This window comes from Pelodiscus sinensis, chromosome 1 (genome assembly GCF_049634645.1).
Source record: "Pelodiscus sinensis isolate JC-2024 chromosome 1, ASM4963464v1, whole genome shotgun sequence".
Lineage (NCBI taxonomy): Eukaryota > Metazoa > Chordata > Testudines > Trionychidae > Pelodiscus > Pelodiscus sinensis.
The window spans coordinates 322,936,491-322,949,069 of record NC_134711.1 but is presented as its reverse complement, the minus strand read 5'-3'; the positions used below and the strand labels follow the sequence as shown (position 1 = coordinate 322,949,069).

At 40.4% G+C, this 12,579-nt stretch overlaps 1 protein-coding gene across 2 annotated transcripts in view; it reads right to left on the bottom strand.

Moving 5' to 3' along the window:
* PGM2L1 (phosphoglucomutase 2 like 1) overlaps positions 1-12,579 on the bottom strand; it is a 64,519-nt gene continuing 51,940 nt past the window's right edge. Inside the window, exons 10-14 of one of the 2 annotated variants that reach the window (XM_075919605.1) lie at positions 11,130-11,223; positions 8,834-8,963; positions 5,137-5,326; positions 3,941-4,074; positions 1-1,170 (exon numbers count right to left, since the gene is read on the bottom strand). In XM_075919605.1, coding sequence (XP_075775720.1) covers positions 1,068-1,170; positions 3,941-4,074; positions 5,137-5,326; positions 8,834-8,963; positions 11,130-11,223 — 651 coding nt within the window. In that variant the 3' untranslated portion in view covers positions 1-1,067. The other variant, XM_075919604.1, reaches the window with a different exon arrangement.

Here is a 12,579-nt window from a genome sequence, read left to right as displayed (position 1 = left end):
CGAGCTTGATTTGCAATTTCGGTCACCCTCATTAGCCTCCGTAGATCAATCTAGGGGGCTAGTGTAGATGTACCCTTAGAGAAATATTAACTGGATTGTCACATAGTGTCCCAACAATGCATTCACAATGCATCTATATTTTAGAACAGCCTGCTTTTAGATGTTTTAATTTGAGAATTTAAAATAAGATCCAGAATATTGTGGGAGATTTTTATATGGTGAATGAAAGATAACTGATTTAAACCAGACTCAGTGGGCCTCTGGTGGTTAGAATCAATTTAAACAAGACACAGATTATTTCCTCTGGATAGGTCTGTCTAGAAAGGCACGCTTTGATCAGTCAAAAACCAAGCTGCAAATCAAATTGCATGGAGTTTGCCACTATTGTTTCACCGTTAAGTAAACATCAATATTTTAAGATACACTGGAAAAAATACAACGCGCCACGAGCCCCTCTCATAATAGGATATTTAAATGTCTGAAAACCATATTCTGTAACAACTTGTCTGAATTAGAAATGTTGAATACTAAACACTATTTTAACATACTTGTAAATTAAGACTTGTAACAGTAAATGGTACCTACACACTCTATGGCAATGAAGACGCTGGCTCATTTTGTCAGTTTTATGGGATTACTAATTCCCTTCAAATACACTTCTGATTAACAGAACTTTTTGAATTCAAGTCTCTTCAAACCAAAAGGTGCTAGGTATGTTCATTGAATATGAAACCCAGTGATTTATGCTACAGCCAAATTTAGCAGTCTTAATCCTTTGGAGTGCTACATTTTGAACTATGGGAGTTGACTACACTATGCTAATGTACATGTGCCTTTGGATCAAAAGAACATGAAATTGTAGATATTAACTCCCCCAAATCAATCTGTCAGCCATAGCTTTGTGGTGGAAAACTGACAAAAAGATGCTGCCTCTTTATTGGTTATAAAAATTTAATCAGGTAACTGACACACACACACTTAATGCTAAATAGAGTTCTGATCTTGGTTCTTTTGTTCCACATGATACAGCGCAAGGAGAGTCACTTCTATAACAAACGGTTGGAGATCTATACGGAGCGCCAGATCAGTCCGTTCTTACTGGGCTCCAAAAAATTCTTTATCAAAGCTTCAATGACTTTCTGTAGTAGTTCTTCCAGAAAGGTTTTGTCACTAAAGGGAGAAATGAAATGGCTGAAGTGAAGAGTAATATTACCCCACAAAGGCAGCTTCAACTCTCAAACAAAATTTGTTTCAGTTTCAAAAACCTAGAAGTCTTCTTGCCATTCAGCTAATTATAACGTTCTTACTTCCTGAGCTTTCAGCTTTAAAGCTCAATCTGTTTACTTCATGAAAAAGACAATGGAGAGGTGATCTTGATTACCGTTTCAAGTAACTTCAGGAGGAGAAAACATCTTGTGCTAAAGGGCTCTTTAATTAGCAAGGAAAGGCATAAAAAGAACTAATGGCTGGAGCTGAAACCAGACAAATTCAAATTAGGCACAAATCTGAAACACTGAAAGGGATTAACCACTGGAACAAACTACCAGAGAAATGGGTTCTCAGTTCTTTGGACTCTTCAAATCAAGGCTGTCCTGGAATATGTGAGTTAGGCTAACAAGTGACTAGGCTCAACAATGTGGTAAATGGGTGAAATTTAAGGATCTGTGATACACAGATGTTCATACCAGATGATGTAATGACTCTAAAGCCATCCATTGTACATTACATACCCACTGGATGCAAGAGGAATTAACTCACTCTATCTGATATTAAGTAGAGATAGGTCAAATTACTTTATACCCTCTGTTTAGATCAGCTTTAGCCATTTTGACCTTGCCTGGGAATTGGCAAGAGAAGACTTAAAATACAAACACTGACACAGAAAAGCATCTTATCTAGCATAGCACTCCATTCCTGCTGGTGACCAAAGGATAATGCTTCAGAGGGAAACATTCAACCTTTACCATTCATCTAGCTGAGCAGTGCTATTATATCAGGGAGGAAGTGCTTTTCTGTTATGTAGGTGCTGATCTTAAATTCTGGAGTAGAAGGTACTGATAGCCCTTCTATCCTGCAGAGTTAAAACACACACTCTTTTTAGACTTTCAAATAGTTAATTCTTTACAGAAAATTAAGCTATTTCTTTGCATTGATGACTAAAACAATCCAAACCAGCAAGACATGGGCACATGTTCGGGGTCTGAACCAAAGCCCAAACAAACCAATGAAGTCTTTCGATCAACTGCAGTGAGGTTTGGATCAGGCCATTTCTGAGTAACTAGTTCATTGTTTCAGAGGGCTAGCTGTGTTAATCTGTATCTTTAAAAACAAGGAGCAGTCCTGTGGCACCTTAGAGACTAATATATTACATTCATGAGCTTTCATGGGTAAAACTTTATAATCGGATAAAGTGGATTTTACCCATGAAAGTTTATGATCTAATACATACGTTAGTCTCTAAAGGTGCCACAGGACTACTTGTAGTTTATTGCTGTTCCTCTCTACACTGTTCTTGTCCATTTACAACCCTCAGTTGCATCATATATATCTGTAAGATGGTCTATATGAGTTCCAGCAAATGTCTTTGCTGGCAGATTACTGGACATACAAAGATAATTTGCCTCACTTATTTTCTTCAGCTTCCTCTCTTAAGCAGGAAAAACACATCAGAAGTATATAGAAAGTCAGCTTGTTCGTGCAGTATTTCAGATTTGAAGGGAAAAAAAGTCTTAAATGGATTGAGAGCTGCCAAACTGACATGCATCCCCATGAGTGTCTACAAAGATCATATGCAATCAAATAAAGAACTGCTGGCAAGGGTCAAAATTCAGAAAATTACTGTTAACAATAATTACTGTTACAGTCCACTTTGAGTTGCTATTATCCTGGCTCTAGTCAAACAGAAATTTATTCAAGGACCACCATTGCCTCACTATGATAAGCAGTTATTAACTGCAGTGTGTAAACTGGAAGTTAAATATATTCAAATTTGGTGATAGTTGCATAAATACCAACATATGCGCTTAAATACATGACCTGACTTTTCCCAAGGGCAGAGCACCCATGGCTGACTGACTGCATGGAATGAGCATGCTTTGCACCCTGAAAATAAGGCCACTTGACGTGTCTGTCTTTACTTTTCAAACACGGAAGGGCCTTAAAGTCTAGGTGGCTCTCACCTGGGAGTAGTGTGGCCATCCTAAACCCTTTCCTTCCAAGAGCAATAAACACTGACAAAATAGATGGCACATGGTGGTATAAATGTTTCTCCCCAAAAAGGGGCATTTGGGACACTGAAAAGGAGTTGTTTGGTTTTTTTGAAAAAAACAAAGTGGGAAGAGATTAACCAGAACCACTGTCAGAGGGAGGAGAGTTTTATACTGCTGCACAACTCACTGAAGCAAACATTTCATAGCCATTTCACACTATATTCATCCTAGGTTATCCCTACAAGAAGGATGGGAAGGTGCCTCCTGCAGTTCTTGGACCTCTCAGTATGAGCAGAGCTTGACTAGGAGTGAAAGAAAAGCCTTTGCTCCTGGATGAAAGTTGGGGGCAGGGGAAGAAACAGACTGAACAGCAAACTTGTGACATTTAACGCGTCCATTTTATCCACTGCTAACAGTTTTAGCAGTTAACCCTCCTGAGCAAATCCATGCATGTCAGTGGCTGGGGAGGCAGCTGAACAGCCTGTAAACATCTGTCCGTAAAGTTATGTGCATTATAGCCAACAACTAGGTTGGGGAAGCTCTTATTTTTGGAGTATGTGTCTCTCCTAATGCATGTCCTCCTACAGGTCTGTGGAAATGTTTTAATGATGAAGGTGCAGCTCCAATACGCCCTGTTCAAGAAAAAAAGACTGAGCAATGTAGAGGAAAAAAAAAAAAGACAGATTCAGCAAACCTAATGTTTATGCAATGCAGAAAGGAGAAACCCTCACCTCCGCTCAGGCCGTGCACACATCTCTGCATAGTACTTGATCTTTGGCTCAGTTCCACTTGTCCGGAGGGTGGCAACACACCCATTTTGAAAGGTGAAGGTGATCATTTGACTGTTTTTACTCACAGGCAACACCTAACATACAGGTTAAAACATTATATCAACATTCATTTTCAACTCCTTGCTATATTAACCATTATTCACTGCATACAAACTGACACATTGCAAAGTGGACAATATGAAAATTAGTTTCCGATGACCTAGTATTGTCTACATGGGGACTTTAGCCAACTTATAGCTGATCTGGGATGTGGATTTTTCACATCCCTCTGACAGATATAGTTAAAACCAATCCAATTTTCTAATATAGACTGGGCCTTAGTCATCAATGTGTAAAACTATTTTAATTAATTCATGGATATCTTTGTAGAAAATATAAAACATTGTTTCATGGATAATTCAATTGTTTATGAAAGATTTTATCTGCTACTCGTATCCTTTTAATCCAAGGTGTTTAAATTACTTTGAAGCTACTGAACCTTTCTATAACTTAAATGAGTTTCCTTTAATTAGCATCTTGAATAAAAGACTTGGTCATAAACTTTGTCACCTGTTTCATTTACGGGTTTTGATTTTAAAAGTTTGATTGGGAACATAGTTGAAAATCTTAATAGAATGGACACTTGTTTCTATCTCACCAAACATAGTTCAATTACATAATCATCAAGTCTGTGCTTTAGGCTAGTGGCCTTCTGCTAATGGGGATAGATATGAGCATTATTGTGAACATTGTTTAAAGTTGTTCTAGTTTATTATTTATGTGAAAGAGTATAGGGAAGACTTTAATGTGATGGATTTAATTGTCTATCACTTATTGTCAAGAAAAGATACTATATAATTATATAGCATATAATCACTCTTCCATCGAGATAGCGCCCACTTCATGGGAAGACAGATTACCTCCACTGACAAGAGAACCCCTCCTATTAGTGTGGATAGTGTGTACACTGAAGTGCTACAGCTGTGTCACTGTGGTTAAGTGTAGACAAGCCCTACATTGATATCCCAAATATTAGCTGTACAGTATCCTTCTGTATCACAAAATTAACTTAATGTACTCATTGACAGGCTCAGAAAACAAAGGGTTAAAATGTTAGCTACTAGATTAATTCTCTCACAAAGTATTGTGTAACTCACCGATTTCTTGTTAAGCTGGCTACTATCATAGCCAGTGGTAACATCCCGTACATGTAATATATCATAAGCGCCACAAGACTTTGGATAAGATTTTGGGGAATCAAAGTTCCGAAGCTTTTCGAATATCCTTTTGATAGTAGAAGGGTCATAGCACAAGAAATAAGAGGTCTTTGAAATGTGATATCCATACCTACAAGGGAAAATATTATTTTAATTGCAAGAGTCATGGTCTTCTGCACACTTTAAATCTACAGAGGGATCAATTATTCAGAACAGTGACCATGAATCTGCATATGCATGAGTATACACATAGTATTATGCAGACCCTGGAACTTTCAAGCAGATTTCACTATATTTTTAGAAGCCAAGTTTACTTTTTAGAATATTTCAAGGCCTTTTGATTTTAAAAGATCGCCTACTCAATGTAAAATGATGAAAGAAGGTCTCAGCCTGTTTGCAGACCCAAAAGCACTGAACTTCACCAATTCACCCAAAAGGGAGGATCAGCAGGAAATTAATGTATAGTAACCCTCCAATCACAGAAATGGACTGAATCCAGTTGAGAACACTTGAAATTTGTGACCCTAACAATACAGAATCCCCATCTGGAGCCTGGAAAATTGTGCTTATAGTGGAGACTTGATCCACTCCCTATTTCCATGAATGCATCTGATGAAGTGGTTTTTACTCACGAAAGCTTATGCCCAGACAATCTGTTAGTCTTTAAGGTGCCACAGGACTTCCTATTGTTTTTCCAGACAGACTAACATGGCTACCCCTCTGAAACTAATCTCCATGTTGCTGTCCCTGGTCAGATCCATAACTCTTCCCTATTCTTCCTTGACCTCCCAGCCTCCAAATACTCCTGTTTCTTTCTGGACCCACAGACCGGCCTAATTCTTGTCACGCTAACCCTTCCTCACCTTCTCCTATAACAGTTCTCAAACTTTTGCAATGCAAAAACCCCTGTTTGGACTTACATTTTTTTGTTGTCTCCTAAACAAGCTTCTAATTTTATAATAATAAGAATATGGAGATATACCATCTCATAGAACTGGAAGGGATCTTGGGAGGTCATTGAGTCCAGTCCCCTGCCCTCACAGCAGGACCAAGTACCATCCCTGAGATTTGCCCCAGATCCCTAAATGGACCCCTCAAGAATTGAACTCACAACCCTGGGTTTAGCAGGCCAATGCTCAAACCACTGACTTATTCCTCCCCGTGGGGATGTGCAACCTCTGCCTCGCCTCAGGCCCCGCCCCCCACTCCAACCCATCATGCAAAACCCCACCCTTACTCCACCTCTTTCTGTTGTCACTCCACCCTGCTCCTCCTCTTTCCAACCCACGCACACTGTATTAGTTCTCCAATCCTGTTATTGTGCTCTGTTGAGTTAGTCCTGCCACAGTCTACACATGACAGAGTGAGCTCAGTACAGCAGCAATCAGAATAGTGTCCAGTATCATTTTGATGGGAGACATTTAAAAACACAAGCTAATCCACAGGACAAAGCAACAGCAGCAACATTATTTTCAAATTAATAAATGACTACCACTTCCTTTTTAGAAGCTAATCTCTCAGGAAACCTAGGAGCATCTAGCACAGTGGTCCCCAACCTTTTGGGGCTGCCCATGCGCCCGGGAGCCGGGGCGCAAGAATGACTTGGGCCAGCCCTGGTCACTCGGCGGGCGCACATAAATGCCTCAGCGGGTGCTATGGCGCCCGCGGGCACCACGTTGGGGACCACTGATCTAGCATAATAGAGACTCAGGCAGAATTAGGTATCTGGAAAAAGATACTTGGGAAAAGTAGCAGTGATTCAAATATTGATATAAACCCAGAATTTCAAAACTTGAAACAAAAATGCACCATTTCCCCTGTGATTAAACTGCAAATTTCAAGGTTTTAAATGATTCCTTTAAGTGGCCACCGAATGTGATGAACTTCAGCTTGCATGGGTGTTGCTGGCGCATGCCCCCAAATGCTGTGGATAGGAGGGGCAAGGAGCCATAGCCTGAGGGTACATCTAGACTACAGGCTTTTGTCAACAGAGGCTTTGTCGACAGATACTGTCGACAAAGCCTCTGTCGAAAAAGAGTGTCTAGACTACAGCCAGTTCTGTCGACAAAGCAAGCCGCTTTTTCGACAGAGTGTAGATGCTCTCTTTTGAAAAAGCAGTGTGGATGTAATAGCGCCTTTTTTCGACATAACTGTCAAAAAAAAGGTGTTATTCCTTGTAGAATGAGGTTTACTGCAATCGACAAAACTGCCACGTTCTGTCGACTTACTGTCGACAGAACTCTGCGGTAGTGTAGACGCAGGTATAGTTTGCTCAACAAAAGTCCACCTTTGTTGACAAAACCCTAGTCTAGACACACCCCAAGAGGCCTGGGAGACTAGCAGTGTGGGAACCTGGCACCCGCACTAGGTGTTGGGCTCCTACTGCACTCACCAACAGCGATGGGAAGTAGAGAAACACAGCCTTGGCCTACTCCACTCCCCCCCTGGTTCCCAGCTATGTCACTCAGGGGAGGACTTAGAACTGCCCCCCTACTCTCTCAACTATAGGAAGCAGAGTTACATGGCTGGATAAGCTGAGAGGGCTGGAGTCGCCTCACTCTGTTTCCTCCCCACTGCTGTTGAGTGTGGGGGGGCCCAACCAACCTGTTTCAATCTGTTAACTAGCAAACTTTCTTAGCATCCCCAAAGTAATTTGTTTTTACGTTTATGTAGCACCTTTAAACCCTGATAAGATGGGAAATGGTGGAACAAAATGGAAATGAAGAAGATACACAAAGAGGAAGGAACCAAACAACATAGCAAGACAGATGCTGTACTGGAGGCAAAAAGAGGATAAGGTAAACCAAGTACAACTCAGAAAAATCATAACTGAAAGCTATTGAAGGTACATAGGCAGAAGTTATGCCTGTAGTAAGAGATGGTCAGACTGAAAGCAGTTGTGAGGGCTCTGTATTTTGCATGAAATAAAGCAGCATTAATCAAGATAGTTTACACTCCAAGCACTTTACAAAATTACAGGTAGTTAACTTTAAAAAAAAGCACGTTCCCAAAAGGCTTAGTTTAAGAATAAATTTTCAGGTGAAGAGTTCATTGTTAATTTTAAAAATCTTGTGATTTCCTGAAAAAAATCAAATATATACCCTAAATATGGGATTGCATTTAGTCCCTATATACCCCTTGATTTTGCCTGTATTTCTATACTTAATTTGCCCCCTCTCCTTAAACACGATATGAAAAGAACCTCAACAAGAGGTCAGAACTTCTCTTGCAAGATGTTTAAACAAGCAAAAATTAGTAGGTAGAAGTGTATAATTAAACTCATTTAATAGTAGATTTCCAAAGATAACAAATATAAACATCATCCTTGCTAATAGGACTCTTTCAGGTATTTATTCTAGTAGCCAAGTTTTTTTTTTTTTTTATCGTCCCTGCCTATCTGAATCAGAGTTGACAGGCATCATATTTTTCTGAACAATACATGCATATTTAATGTAATTTACATTTATATCTTGTTAAATGTTTTATATTGCACTTATTTTGTACCAAAGAAATATGTCCTATTAGCAAGTGACAGATACTATTCTGATTTTGATAGCGCTTAGAAAATTATGTTTGATTATGCAAAGCTCTTAAAAAAAAATCGAAGGAAAGTAGAGCATGTTAAAACAGAACTTACATTTCATATATTTCAGTTAGTTGCTGTGCCAATGTTAGGTTCTTGGTTTCCAGATAAGATGCCATTTCAGCTATAACCACAGCTGCACTCACGCCATCCTTATCCAACACTGATGTGCCACACATGAAACCTGACAATCATAAGACTAATGTTCAGAGAAGTGCTCTCCATATATTACCATTTATTTTACTTGGGCGAAGTGTTAAACTTCAGGTGCCCTTTGTGCACACAAGACTAGACACACCTCCAACTTGTACCACTCTATGCATAAGCTACGCCCACCTGCCCAGTAAGCTAGCCAGCCTAAGAGTTATAGGGGTGGGAAGATGCATGGAACAACTTATCAGTTTCAGGTAGACGGTAGACAGAAGCCGTATCATGCTAAGGGCGTCACAAGGAGGAAGGAGAAAATTTGTTCCTCTTGGTTTCTGAGGACAGGACAAGGAGTAATGGGCTTAAAGTGCAGCAGGGGAGGTTTCGATTGGACATTAGGAAAAAATTCCTAACTGTCAGGGTGGTCAAATATTGGAATAAATTGCCAAGGGAGGTGGTGGAATCTCCCTCTCTGGAGATATTTAAGAACAGGTTAGATAGACATCTGTCAGGGATGGTGTAGACAGAGCTTGGTCCTGCCTTGAGGGCGGGGGGCTGGACTCGATGACCTCTTGAGGTCCCTTCCAGTCCTACTATTCTATGATTCTAAGCTACAATCTCCCTCAGATATCACACACTACACAGGATTGGTTTGAGAAGTATACTTGTGTGCTGCAGGAAGTGTGGCCCGTGAATTAGTAAGCAGCACTAGTCCTGCAAGTCAATCATAAACCAATGCCCCACAGTGCTGTCAGATGTATAGTCCTTGGGATCACATCTAAAAACCAAGGTCTTAACACCTTGCAGTTGTTAAAGGTTTCTACATTTTATGTAAGCTCAGGGATGTTCATTGTAGGACTGTGCCAATACAATTTGGCTGCACTCTGTTTCCCTAATCTCCAATTTCACTTAAGTTGGATACAGTTCCTGTGCTACACTGATATGCTTCTATGTGCTGCTAATCTGCTGCCATGTTCCATTCAAGAGGTGGATGAATTTCCATAGCTGAAGGGCTCTCTATGTAGTCCTTATCTCCCTCTAAAGGGTGTCAAGAGGCTTTGTTTGTGAAGTGCTCAGAGAGCTTCAGATGAAAGATACTACAGAAGATGTGCCAACTTTAAAAATACTATAAGCTACCCAATAGAAAAGTAAGTGTTTTAGAGATGTTGTAGTTATGCTGGCCCCAGGATATTAGAAAGACAAGGTGAAAGAAAAGCATTCAAGCTACACAGAGCTCTTCTTCAAGTTTGACTCTGTGTAGCTTGAAAGAAATTGTTCCAGTAAAAGATATAATCTCATCCATCTTATCTCTCTAGTGTTTTCACTGTTAGCCAGGATGTGCAGGGATGATGCCCAATCCTCTTTTTGCCAGAAGCTGGGAATGGATGACAGGAGATAGATCACCTGTTTTTCATTCCCTCTGGGGTACCTGGCATTGGCCACTGTTGGAAGACAGCATACTGGACTAGATGACCTTTGATCTGACCCAGTAAGGCATTATCTTCTACAACAAACAGAATACTTCAGAAGTGTACTCTACTGGATTTCTTACACCTTGTTCTGAAGAACCGGTTGTGGCCATGGTTGGAGATGGGATACTAGACTACATGGATCACTAAGCTAAGCCAGTATGGAAATTCTTATGTCCATGAGGTACAAAGTAAAGTGGACCCTGCAATGCAGACAGGAACTTAACATAAGGATGCATCAGTAAGGAGCTTTAGTAGAAGTGGCAATTGGTCAATGTACTGCTGGTACAGTTAGTTCTGAGAGGATGAATCAACTGTTAGACATTACGCATTTCCAACATTCTTTCAAAGGACAGTGTTAAGTGAACATATTTGGCAAGCAGATTAATTTACTTTTCAGTAAGGTGATCAAAAATAGTCATTAAGTGGCTCAGTCAGCAAAAAGATTAATAAAAAGCAAAGCAAAGCAAAAATCCAACATCCATTACAGAGAATGTTATCAAGTGAACTAAAGACTAGACATTAATTTAATCTGGTCCTTCAGAATTCTATATCAATGCTACAGATCTTCTGATTGTCAATATTAGTAAACAAGATGTTAAGACAACATGCACTTCAAAAAATGCAAAGAGAAACAAGTCCTAGGGATTCCTTGTCACAACCAAGGTACATTAGCAGAAAGAATACTGTTTACTAGTTTTCCACATTAAAATATTTTAATATATTGTACATACCAATAGACTCTTCAAATGCAAAAAGAACCTCTTTCCCATTGTCTAGAAGATCTTTTACTCTACTTCCAATCCATTTAAAACCAGGCAACGTTTCCTGAAAAATAAAGAGGCCACTCTATAAAAGTTGATACTACTAGAATAATGGAACACACAGGGAACATTTGCTGCTTTCACGTAAAATTAACACTATTCGCCCCGAATGCTTTTTTGTATGAAGACAAAAGTAGAAGGCCTGGAATATCTGAAAACCTGAAAAGGTAAAAGGATGCAAAAGAATTTCATGATCAACAGGACCAGAGAACGCTGGTAAACCAAATAAAATTAAGAATGGTCATATGGGGTCAGATCAATGGTCCATCCAGCCCAGTGCCAGAGGCTTCAGGGGGAATGAACAGAACAGGACATAAGAACAGCCATACTGGGTCAAACCAAAGGTCCATCTCGTCCAGTATCCTGTCTTCTGACAGCAGGCAATGCCAAATGCCCCAGAGGGAGTGAACAGAACAGGAAATCAAGTAATCCTTCTCCCGTCATACATTCCCAGCCTCTGACAAAGGCTAGGGATGCCATTCCTACCCATCCTGGCTAATAGCTATTGACGGACCTAACCTCCATGAATTTATCTAGTGCTTTCTTGAATCCTGGTCTTCAAAACATCCTCTAGAAAGAAATTTCACAGGCCGACCATGTGCTGTGTGAAGAAAAATTTCCTTTTGTTTGTTTTAAACCTGTTACCTGTTAATTTCATTTGGTGACCCCTACTTCTTATGTTATGGGAAATAGTAAATAACTTTTCTTTATTCACTTTCTCCACACCAGTCACGGTTTTATAGACCTCTATCATACTCCCCCTTAGTCTCCTCTTTTCTAAGCTGAAAAGTCCTAACCTTTTAAATCTCTCTTCATATGGGACCCATTCCAAACCCTTAATCATTTTTGTTGCACTTTTCTGAACCTTTTCCAACACCAATATATCTGTTTTGATATGAGGTGATCACATCTATTTGCAGTATTCAAGATGTGGGCGTCTCATGGTTTTTTAGAGAGGCAATAAGATGTTCTCTGTCTTATTCTCTATACTTTAATGATTTATCGAGTTACTCCTCCATGTGTGTTGGGTGAAAGGCGAAAGGCAAGCCCCAGGCCCACCCCTTCTTCCTGAGGCCATGATTATTACCAGCCCGATCCTTCCAGGCCATATGGAGAGCTGTGGCTGCGTGCTGCAGTCCTGGCCCAGCAGCTCTCTCTCTCCACCCGGCTGCTGCATCACAGCTCATTGCTCCCAGGCAGCCGGGCTGCTGAGCTGGGCCGCCTTCCCCGGCGGCCAGGAGTCAGGCTGGTGCGCTGCCGCCCCAGCCTTCCCTGGCAGTGGCCCTAGCTGTAGGCGCTTATGTAGGCAATTTTGGGAAGGCTTTACCCTTGCTTTGCCTACAATACTGACCACCCATGA